Source organism: Adelges cooleyi, unplaced genomic scaffold (assembly GCF_023614345.1).
Source record: "Adelges cooleyi isolate 19-005CV unplaced genomic scaffold, UGA_ACOO_1.1 ACOO_flye_CR_arks_rails_tigmint_CR_PRNA_651, whole genome shotgun sequence".
Classification (NCBI taxonomy): domain Eukaryota; kingdom Metazoa; phylum Arthropoda; class Insecta; order Hemiptera; family Adelgidae; genus Adelges; species Adelges cooleyi.
The window spans coordinates 5,179,885-5,193,044 of NW_026096352.1; the positions used below are offsets into that span (position 1 = coordinate 5,179,885).

Consider the following 13,160-nt stretch of genomic DNA (forward strand, 5'->3'; position numbering starts at 1 on the left):
CTGAGACTCTAATAATAGTAATTACTTCTGCCGGGAACGAATAGCCATTAATTAAGTGTTCTGATCCCATCTCGTCCTGTTGACCGTAGTGTATGTGTATCTCATAGACTTGGTACTTGTACGACAATGGTCCTCCAGTGATGTTGATATGATTTTTAGTGTTGTGATTTAAATAGAACATGACGCTGTGACCAGTGTTGCATATGATTCCGTCCACCTGTTGGATTAAATTCAACATTATGCAATCCATAAAACAATGGTAATAAAACAAATTATTAATACACAACATATTGGTATTAAGTTCATATGGTTTTAACAGAACTTTAACATTTATTCATTTCGTTATTTTTTATGTATTTTAACTGGATCCTATTTCTATTTAAAATGTATTTCTTTATGTAGGTATAAGAATCTTTTTAAAAATAATTAGTTTTTATTACCCATTTATTGTACATAATATACAATAATAGTTAAATAAAATACTGTTTTTTGTTTTTTATCCGTAGGAAGTTATCACGAGACTAGAAAAAGAGAAAGAGCTACAAATAAATAAATTTGTTGAAGAACACATGTATTGGAATATTATATCAAAGACCTCGTTCGAAAACGAAAAAATATTTATCAGTGCATGTTAGTTTCCGATGTTCCAAGTAGTATTTAATTGTGAATTCATGTTAATAATGATATAAAAACACTTAAAAGATGATTTGTTTTGTTTCAGTTTTTAATTGAGGCGCTAAAATAATAAGTTAATACGCGTGATGTTTCCATTATTTGACCAATTAGTAGCAGTTTATCTTTTGTTATTGTACCATATTTCCTAACGGGCTTATGGTTTTTTTTTTGTATGTTTTTTTGAATAATATTGAAATGTGTTTACTGCGTGCCGCTGTAATTGACTTAAAATGACCGTAATGTTCTTCGATGTCCCACGGAAGAGTTATTTTTGTCTATTTGCACTCACCCGCTGTCTATCCACGTGTAATTCAGTCAAGTTTGGATCGTACAGCAACTTATCCGGGTCCAAGTTGACGGGAGATTGCCGTCGACCTTTGTTGCACAGGCTCCACTCCGGATTTATTAACCCCCAAAACGCCGGACCTGTAATAGATACATACAAGGATGATACACACAGTTAAAATAATAATAATAATACACTCGTGTTACGCAGAAATTAGAGTAATTATTATTATTGTTCCCGGCGGAGCCACGGTAGAGTGTCCGGAGAAGTTACTTATTTACCACCGAGGTGAACTGAAATCTTGGCAGATTTCAACTTAATTACTTCATGTACCGGTCACGCGTATCAGGCAACCTATATTTGCACTTGGAATATTTAAGCTCAAAACCTTTGTCGCTCGTCTAGGTAATATGTTTATGGATTGATCATTTTTGACATGGGTTATAATTATGTCTTAAGCATACCCTTGATAAAAACAAGTATATAGATAAACACTTATTTGTGGAGGATGAGTAGCCGAGAACCTCTCCACTCACCCGTACTTTTAAACTGTACATACCACAATACATTTGTAAAATTACTGATATTCAAAACATGTTATTGACCAGTCATTATTATATTTTAGACCACCGGGAGCAGCACAATAACTTGGAAACCATGGCTTAAAACCAACTGAAAGTAATAACTTTATTTACCTAGGTGTTAAATTAGTAAATCCTGGTGGGAATTTGGACACGACTACTATCCACTCTCTGATACATGGAAATTAATATTATTATTATTATTTTATATATATATATATATATATAGACAACTCGTTTGGATGGCCGAGTAATATGAAATACTAGCACCCGAAACATATATTTTATGTCTGCATATTATACTTGCCACTCTCCGATGACCACCACTAACACCCTGACCGATACTGACATCGGGGTAACCGTTCTAAGGGTTTACGGCAATACCTTAACGCCGAACACTTTCCAAAGCGTTTTCGTTCACAGAGTTCATCGAAAAATTATTATTATTTACGATCACAATAAGCGTTTTTACCACCGCTTATCTCTTGCCGGTCATAAATACTTTATGTTAGCCAATATGTACTTGCATTTTGTTCGTACAACAGCACCATTTTTAGTTATGGCTATTGTCCGTATCGACAGTGCTCACGGTTTAAACGATATAAAAACAAAACACAAAATCCATGTCACACGAACGAAACATTGACATACTTCAAATATTTCACGATCCGTGTAGCTGATGATTCGTAAGGTCGAACAAAAATAAACATACATACGTATTATACGCCTTGAATAAATGGTAGGAACAAAGTCTGCCAAATGGATATATAAAAATGGCATGTTTGGGGCGATTCAGAAGCAATATTTAAATGAATAACTCGGCCAAAGGAGATACTAGTTTCAAACAACGTTTATTGTGACTGAACTGCAGTTGACGACTTTAAAAAGCCCATCAAGTCATACCTTCAAACGCAAAATGGTTTTATTTTAATGAATTTTCCGTAGAAAAATCGTGTGACAGTGGGTATACCGTGTGACCATCGTTATCAACGGTTAACTAACATAAGCCGTCGGTAGTGAACTCAAAGTAATTAAAATATGTACTCAATTGTACATCCATCGTGTATGAACAATAGTCATTTTTTTGCTGCATTAAACTAGGTTGACAGTATACAAAATCATCCGTTCACGTCGCTTACAGATAAAAAATGTTTTTATTTGAATAAAGCAATTTCCATTGCAATGACAATTCATATTTACCCAACTAGTACAATATTGTATGGCAATTAGAATGATACTTACATTTGCAAGTTACGACCGTTCAAAACGGCAAATCGTCCCATCAGAGCTTTGTAACAGGCCTAATTTTTGTTTTGAAATAACAATAACAATGAAAATAAACTCCTCACGTTTTAATAAATATCTCATAATAATAGTATGTTGATAGTAATGTACAATTTACTTGTATAGTTACCTAAGACATATTAAAGAGACTAAAAAAATAGTTCATTGTTATTTTTGTCATGTATCTACTAGTCACATGAATTGTTACATAAAGCCTTGTTGAAGTAGTTCGGCTTAAGAACATCCATTAGTAAACTTTAATGATGGTATCTCGCATTAATTCAAAAATAAAATTATAGAAATAAAGCGGTTTTAGTAAGTAAATAACTAATTTTTCCGGATTTAGTAAATAAATGAACATAAATAATTATTACTCATGGCACGAAAAAGAAGCTACATTTTATGATTATATGTTATGATTTTGGGTTCCCAAGAGATCAACACTTATGTATGTATCTTGTAGGAAAGGACGAATGAAAAATCACACAATATTAATATGATCGACGCCCAAAACGGATGAGTTCTGAAATAATTAGTTGTTAATAAAAAAAGACACTAAAGTCTATAATATTATTAAGGTTAAGGAAATAAAAAAATATCTATTAATATTAAAGAATAAACGATTGCATGAATAAGAAATGTAAAGAACTATCGATGACAACAGTTTTTTCGAAAATATACAAACGCCAAATGATATTTGACAAGAATTTAAAGTAGTTTAGCCACATTTTTATTCCTCATTGATTGATATTTTAACTATTGGATTGCTTTTATTGGATATCTTATAAAATATAGTACACCCCAAAGCTTTATTAGGATATTAATGATATAAATTATAACCTGTACCAGTAATTTTACCATTTCATGAGTTTTTGTTCCGAAATAGGCTAACAGTGTTAATAAATATAGTTACAGCATTTATAAAATATAAATATATTTTCGTTGTTTTGAGGAAAACATGTTTTTTATAACTTTGGGGTGATCTAAAAAATAACTAGACTAGCTAGGACATTTTAGAATAAGACCAAATTCGGATTCAGTGAAAAAGTTGTGAAAAATAATTGTGGTTTACGGTGTAATTTATACATATAAGAAGGATTCGCTATAACGTATGTTAGAACATATTTTTCCTATTGTTACTTTTATTAGATGGCTTAATTTTTGTTAAAACGCATTATAAATTGTAGTTTTTTCGCAATATATATAAGTGAAATAACAATTTTTTTATTAAAAAATAATTGCTTTTATGAACGGTACACTATAATTTAAAGGCATTTTTTAACCCCCTCGGTTTCGATGCTTTTTTTTAAAAATATAACGCTGTTGTTTCCCTATCAACGTTTAAATATATTAATCGCTTATGTCTGGACATAACCCCAAGCCTATACGATATAATTCACTATATTAGTTGTATAAACATGGGCAACGGACAAATTGATAGTTAGCGTGCGGCCTAGGTATTAAGTGGAGGGCTACGCCATAGGGTTTTGTGGGCTCTCCTTGGCTATTTTTCTCATCACACACGGTTTGTTTTCCGAGGGTGTGGTCTGCTCTAGTAGCACACTATACAGTTTACACACAAAATACATGATATATTAATAACTACATTGGTAAATTACAGGCACGCACACATAACTGCTCATGTTTTCGTTAGTCATTATCGATTACAAAAAATTAATTATTTGATAAACGAGATGATAATATAGATCTGACCGACCTAAATTATATAATCGACACACAGCGTGTTGGAACAATGAACGGTTTGATATAATATGATAATGAAATGATATGTAAATGAAGGAACTCAAGTCGGCGTGAAATTATTTCTGTTCCCCTGTGTACGTTCTTGATATCTGACTCATAATGTGAATTTTAATATTATGTTTTTAGAATTTAGCAATATAAACCAATAAATATAACTATTGCTAAACTATAATTTAACAATTTTCGAGTGTATCTATCGCCATAAAACGGTAAGTATTGCCAGGGGCACAATTTTGCTTAAAAAAACTAAGGGACTTAAACAACGAAACTATTAAAAAGACCATATGTAACTTTATACAAAAAGCGTAAATAATTTTGAAAGTGCTAGTTTTAAAAATCAGGAAGAAGTGATAATCTTACTCAAGCTCCCCTTGCATTGTGCCTATGTCCGAACTGTAAGCCTATAAATAAATACATGGATACAATCGAACATTATAAAATCAGTATTTCAATCCATAAAAGTTTCAATACAATCATAATTCTAAACTGTTTGTTAAGTTTTAATTGTCCAGATTGACCCGCAGTTATTCAAAATTTGTTTTTACCATGTTAAAAAAACCAATTTCTTTAACAAATATATTAATGACATCACATTACACGAGGGGAAACAATAAACTTCAGAGAACGCATTAGCCCTCTGCCGAATTCAAATTGGCTTAGTATATCACAAAGTTGTTACACAACACGAGGGTTAAGGTTTTTTTTGCGGCTTGTCAAAATGACAAACAAGGGTTAGAGGGAGAGAAGTGGAAAGAAATCGTACGTGAAATGCCTAAAAGCGGTAGTGGGTACACCCCAATAGCCAATTAAACAAATCGGTTGTCAAGTAGGAAAAGCCACTTAGGGAGCCATTGATATCAAACGGTTCAATGAAACTTGGAAAAACGGCTTTACTCATTTATAAGCATACATTTTTTACATGCATACACGTATATAATACTCATTTGCTGCCTGACTAACGTGTTATGGAATGTATTTGTTTGACAGTTGAATTTTTTTAACATAATTAAATAATGAATAATTGTTTTCAATAATACTTGAAAATTAGGTAAAAAGTACTTCTTAAATTATATTTGACTGATACTAGAACATATTAAATCTAATAACTTTAAAAGTAATAACTCAAATCACGGATTTCGTAAGAATATTCTAGATGGTAAAACCAGGTACCAAAGTAATACCTTATATTTTTATTATGACAACTAAATGTAAAGTCAATATAATCATATAGTATTCTGTACTAATTGTTTTATCTATGTATAAAAAAATGAATGTATGTCTGTTTGTCCTTTATGCATTTACCCAATTATTCATCTCGACTTACTGGGAAAGCAAATTTGATGCCGGTAACATTATACCTAAGGAAATCAAAAATATCTTTGAACGTCCTTTGTTCTCGCCAACACAATACGTGTATATCGTATTGTATGTTTTATTGCCTATTATTAGCGATTCAAAGGCACTACTTTAAGTGTACGCTACGAAAAAACGAACAACGTCAAGTAAATAATTTATTAAAAAGTTTGTAATATTCTAAAAGTGCGCAGAATTTGTAAGTAACTTTAAAGTTTAGTCGTAATTACGAATTAATAATGTAAATAATTAAGACTGTAATGGATTTTAGGAAGGTAAGATTATTTTTTAAGTTAAATAAATTGTCTTGGCTGACATGAGACGACATAAGGTATTTCAAAATGCAACATTTCCTCCGACTATAGTTTGGAAATCTAGTGTTTTAAAGTGGTGCAAATCTGAAATCAATGTGTGAATGATAATTATAACATCGCCAACGATATTATTATTTAAACATCAGTTCATCATGATAGATTAAAAATTACATTGTTAGATAGACCAGTCTTACACAGAGGACAGTTGATGCTTCAACCCCTCCCCCTCAATCCGCAACTTACCTCTGGGTATACCGGTGTATTTTATGTCTGATTAATTGTGCAATAATTGCGTTTAAGGTAATGGCATTGCGGTCTATCGAAAAAAAGTAATTTCGTTCATTAAACCGTAACACGTGGGAATCGTCGATCGAATAGGGCAAGCTTCTCCTCTGGGGGAATACTAAGTTTTGGCGGGGAACGAATAACTTTTCAGGTGTCCACCGACCGTGACCTCTTCTTCGATCAACCCGTAGGGATATCGCAATAAACCCGTTTTTCCGTCAAAGTTTGTTTTGAAAAAACACCAGGACAGGTACTTTTTTGACAAAAATTAAACCCTATGTTTTGTGTACAATCAAAACTACTCTAGAAAAAACAAAATTACGATGAACACTGTAAAATGTCGAACTTTACCATTCTAACGGTTTCTATTTATTTCCCAATTAATATAAATTATAGGAATTCCTTTTTTTAAACTTAACAAATTTACTTTCCTAAAGCATTACTACAAAGTAAATGTTTGTGAGCAATATTTCTTTGGCACTGAGTGGTAATGAAGGAGAAAGCGTTTTATTAACTAAAACAGTTACCTATAATTATAATAATTATAATAATTTAGAATTATATTTTTAATTATAAAAAACTATATTGATTATTTTGTACAACATATAATGAGTACAAAATAATAAAAAATTATTTACTAGTTCAAAAGTTATTTCATTTGTCGAATCTTTGTGGGATACTCTGTAGGTATATATATATATACATATATTTGAAAATATACAGCACAGTCGAGTCGGAGTGTAATTAAGATGAAGTCATTTGAGTCTGTAAGTTTACCGCATAAGCGCAACTAGACCTACATTTTAGGGAGTGTTAAAATTATGTATACCTGACTAAACATAATTTGTATCTTCAAACCATTAGATATAAAATAAAATATTTTAAAACAAAAATATTCAAAAATTAAAAATGTTGTACTGAGTATGTAAATTATTAAAATTGTATGCGTACAAATCAAGTATTGGGGTATGAAATTTTGGGGGTGGTAATTTTTAGTCTGAGGGTGTTAAAGTCTCCCTAGCACCCTCCTAATGGCGCCTATGGTTCACAGATTTTCAGAAATCATTAAAACTGAAAATGATAAAAACACGCTAACCTTGAAATATTTATAAAAAAACCAACAGCATTTTTTTTATTTTGAAAAGCTACAAAAATGACTATTAAAAATAAAGTCTTACGTTAGTGTGATAACCTTGTGTACGCATATCAATAATATCAATAAAAATCACAGCAGGTAAATATCGGCAGGCATATGAAAATAACGTTCATTCTACTGCCTAACATAACATGAAACAAATTATTAAGAAAGACAATCAATCCTAGTCGTATCCATTCTATTACTAAAAATACATAATATTACCTTAACTTTTTCTGTATACCAGTATCACTGTATCATTCAAATTTGGAAGTCATTAGAGTTTTTTTTTAAATTATTGCGCGCTGTAGTTTTAAGTTAAACAAATTTGTACATTTTTAGTGCTTTTCTCGATTTTGAATCGGAAGGAGTAAACTTCTTACGACTTTGTTAAGTACCTGATGGGTACGATTTCTGATCTATAGACTTGTTACATTAAGAAATTCGTCCACTGCTTAAACAAATATTGTGGGTTTAGACACAAAATTAACAAATAAATATAACGACACATTATTATAAAACCAATAGCTTCTCATTTCAGCTATTCAATGATTTCTTGCTAGCATATACGAATATATGGAAGTACGTATTAACTATTAAGATGCTTTAATTTTATCTAAGTTAAGATCAAAAACACATTGTTATAAACTTATTTAATTATTAAATCGCTTTAGATTATTTTATATCCCAACAAAAATACTTCGTCAACTCAGTGTAAATGGTAGCTAAGTAAAAAAAAAAAAGAAGTGTTTCAACATAAGCCTTAAATACGTGTTATAAGTAAATACCATAATGTAATATACTTATTATACGTCGTTGTCAACAAATGAAATCAGTCGACATATCAAACCAGCCATAAAAAAATCGAAATTTAGTTTACTTGGCCAGAAGTCGTGTGTTTTCCTACTTCCTACTTAGTAAATATAGCACACGTATACTTAGGGACATGGTAGGATAACTATAACAGGAAAAAAAATTCAACTCCCGGCCAAGTAAACTAAATTTCGATTTTTACATGACTGGTTTGATATTTCGACTGATTTTATTTATTGACAACGATGTACATATAATAAATATATTACATTATGGTATTTACTTAGTTCCTATATCAAATCACGTATTTTAAGGTTTATGTTAAAACACTACTTTTTTTTTTACTTATTATTAGCTACCATTTACACTGAGTTAACGAAGTGTTTTTGTTGGGATATCAGTAGTTTTTTTTTAATATTATTATATAAAAATATAGTATTAACCGTCAGTAATAGCATTAGCAAATTAAACACAAAAACAACACACCACAAGGTACAGCACAATACACAACAATCGCATGTCAGTGTAGCTGTAGACGTAACAATGATGGGGAACTCCACCGATTCGACCACTCGCCGTCATACACAACGCCTGCCGCCTCGCGGTCATCATAATCATTTTTTGACTACAACAAGTATCTCAAAACCTCAGAAATGTTGTACTATTTTGCTTGTAACTAAGAAAGTATTCAACCAATCAATATGTTAATTTACTCGATCTAATCTACAAAACTTTCCCAATCTACTAATATCTCATACGTTCACTTTTGTCCAGCCGTTTGCCCACAAAGTCATTCCAAAATGTATGGTAAAATTTACACGCGTTTATTGGGATTGCGGTGCTTCGTGTAGTACTATACACAGCGGTGAGTGCTCGCTATTTGTTTTACTTAGCTCCGCGCCACTACTGTGTCGCTGGATCATATTGGTTTTAAACACCATTGTCAACTGATGTTATTGAAATTATCATTTGCAAAATAACACAATTAACTGTTATTACATTATCCCATAGATTTTTATCATCATTTCTTTTGATCTCTTTTAATATTGAACTTGACATTATTTACTTAATATCATTATACATTTTAATTATCGCCGTTTTTTTAAAAATATTTACATTTTATTTTTACCGATGTTAAAAAGTTCATCCTTTTGTTAACAAGAATAGTATTTGTTTGTTTGTTTATTTAAAAAGAAAGAAGTTTTAAATGTTTATATTTATTATCTTTAAATAGGAATCCTGATTCAAATATACAGAGTGTATCATATAACATATTTTCTCGGGAATAATTACAATTTTATAGTTAAACCTTTTAAACACATATTTATTTATGTTAAAAATATTATAAAATTACTAAACATTTAGTATTTTTCAAATCTATTAACTTTTGAAATTCAAATGGTAATGCATATATTATACTTAACTAACTTTTCAAAATACAAATAATTTACCAATCGTGTTGACTGGTCGATACTCAGTATTGAATAATTAATTTTAAAATTATTAAGTTCATAATTTAGGACGGGAAGTAATGTGCGGTTGAGTGATGCAAGCAGTTACTTACAAATGGCACTTCTCTGCACCCTTCCTCCTGTCCTAAGCTTTAAACTTTAAAAATTGATCAAAATTGGTTATCGATCATTTAAAATGGTAGCAAATAATTCCTATTTTTAAATGTTTATTAAATATATACATGTTTCTATTTAAGTTTCAAAAGTTGATATCGCTTTGATAAAAAAGGTAGGTATATATTATATTACTTTATAACATTGTACAATAGCATAAATAAAAATGTTTTTTAAAAGAAAAACTACAACATGGTAATTATTTTCCGAGAAAATGATTGGCATTATGTTGGATGAAATAGTATAGGTGCATCACTATAGTTGATACATCTTGAAAGTCAACTTTATTCAAATTTCAATAATTTTTTTTTTTATACAAGTTATAATTTGTTCAATAACTACATGAATAATGTATTTTATAATAATAATTATTACTTATTGTGCATTATTTTTGTATAGATTGTAATTTGTTTTAAATAAACGCTATATTTGATATATTAAAAAAAAAACAGTAAATCAGAGTGAGACGAGGCGACAGTGTAAGTAATAACGCACAGTCGCCGGTTTGGATCTCGACCACTGGTGGTTTGCTCCTTAGGTCAGACGACTGTTTTGAGAGAGAAATGACCACCTGTTTCTCTTAGGTGCCAAACTTTTCTGATAAACGTTAGATCGATAGCCAGTAGTAAAATCCCCAAAACTGCCAAATCTATAAACCGTCTGAGCCCCAAATGGTAAAAGAATGCATAGACGTAAAACATAAAAAAAAATGTATTTTATAACAGTTATTTTAAAGACCACAATATTGAATTTAATTAATTGTTATCGACAATTAATGTAAACGTCATAAGTACAACAATATTTCATCCATAAAGTAAAACAAGCTTTTTGTTAGAAGAATAATTTTAAAAATCGACGTGTTCTTGTTCAACTCATAAAAAATATATTCAAACTTTGTCATGCCTATATGTGGTTTTGGGTGTGGCGTTTTTGATAGGTAGAGTACGAAGTGTGTTTTACTTGCTGTAAATTACACCGTAGATGTCCGCGGCCAGTATTTAACTTATGCGTTTTTCTCACGCATGGTTAAAAACACATTTCAATGCAAACAGAATGCCTGCAACCGTTCTCCTATGGCGCTATGAGCAACGTCCAGGGGGGGGGGAGAGGTTAGATATTAGTATTTTTAACGTCCAAAAATTGAAAATATGTTATGGAAACCTTTCATCACATTTAAGATAAGTGATCACTCTACTGGCTGCACAGCATTACCATGTAAGCTATATTTAATCGCACTATCATCTGGCTTTCGAAACACTCCATATGCAACCACTCTTGACCGAAGGCACGAATAACGTAGAAGTTTTGGTAAAAAGTTCAATGGCCAAGTTCGAGTTTCCTCGAAGTCAGCGAACGTTATGCAAACGAAAGGCGCGGCAAAAACCAGTGTAAAATCCAAAAGGAAACCGCGAATAAAAAAAATTGTAGAAGTAAAAGATCTAAATAAAGAAGTAAAACAAATCGAAAAGATGGCTACAGAGGTTCAGAAGCGCCAAATAAACCCCATAGAAAAACTCGTTGGTAGGCACCCGACAATCGAAGACGAGGAGCTATTTAAAATGTATTATATGGGGGTAAAAGACCTCAATGCGGTAATTGTAAAAAATCATATTTTTAAAAAGGATCCTAGTATCAGAAACGAAGTATTGACCAGACTCTAGTAATACGTGAAGACATACAAACACGCAAACAAGCTGTGTCTGCACTTCTTAAAAAGTTATGAGACATTCCAATGAAAGACCTTAAAGAACTTAATGAACAACTTGAGCCAATAAAATAGGTAGGTGGCTCCAATACAAAACTATTCAAGCTACCCCCATAACGATAACCACTGAGGTAAGCTATGAAACAAAAAAAAAAAATTTAACAAAGGATTTTAAAAAAACAAGCGAAACACATCGTTAAACTTAATAACGATACAATGCAGACACAAATAAAAGTAGTAGGACAACTTATCAAACAAGACCCACTTATGGATTCTGATATTCAGTACAATTTCATTTCTAATGGAGTAAATGATCCTAAATTACAAAAGCATATAACAAAAATGCAACAATACAGATATAAAAGAAAAAATGTTGAAACAAATTGATTATATAACACAAATACATATGAAGATAGATAAACATGGGAAAAAAAGTAAAAAAAAACTTGAAGAAGATATTGATACTATAGAGTATAAAATATGACAAAATAAACGAAATACTACTAACAAAGGTCAGTTCGGAACAATTTATACGTACAAAATAAATCGGTCCGGTATCTAAAACATTAGGTAATCATGGGTTCAGACTCGGCCAGTATTATTGCGGTTAATTATAATTGTCATACTCGTTACAATGTATAACGTAGGTCTACAAGTTTATCGCACTACAATCTAAACTAGCTTTGTTGATACCACAATCTCAGTTGTCCGTAGTATGTTTACGGTTTTTGTTGGCTAGTCCATACGTTTTAAGTAATGCGTTTCACTATAATTGTACTATTATTGATGTGTGAAACTTTATATAAGTCAGAAACACATCGTGAAACATCCTACATAATATTTATAATCATAATAAAAAAAATCCAAACACAACTCATCAGTATGTTCATCTCTTAATTAGCTAAAAGATCTCCGATGCCTATATCGCCTATCGCGTTGTCGCAATAATCTCGGTAATACATTAAACGTATTTGAGTAGTGATGTCCATTTGCTATGATATAAACTTTGCGTTTTGCTACAGTAGTAGTATTAATATATGTAGTTCTATACGTGACCAGCTTGTTTGCCTTATGCCGTTTCCGTCGACATAATAACGCTGCGAATATGGATGGCAAATGCAATGGAAAGAACACACAATTGGCGATTCACTCACATGACAAAAATTATGACTGTACCGAAAACCGTGCAGGTAGCTGCGAGACCGTGGTCAGACATAAGAGGTCTGTATGGGCGGATTTAATTGAGCAAATGACTGTGGCCGTGAAAGCATTTTACAGAAACCCCCTTTTGGCTGAAGACATCAACGATGTTGGTAGTTTGGGTAAACATTTTAAAGAAA

At 31.3% G+C, this 13,160-nt stretch overlaps 1 protein-coding gene across 1 annotated transcript in view; it reads right to left on the bottom strand.

The window, feature by feature from the left end:
- The window catches only part of LOC126844468 (carbonic anhydrase-related protein 10), an 85,887-nt gene that overhangs the window by 18,262 nt on the left and 54,465 nt on the right, over window positions 1-13,160 (bottom strand). The window contains exons 4-5 of the mRNA XM_050582687.1: window positions 965-1,101; window positions 26-217 (exon numbers count right to left, since the gene is read on the bottom strand). Of these exons, the coding sequence (XP_050438644.1) occupies window positions 26-217; window positions 965-1,101 (329 nt within the window). The remainder of the gene's footprint in view (window positions 1-25; window positions 218-964; window positions 1,102-13,160) is intronic.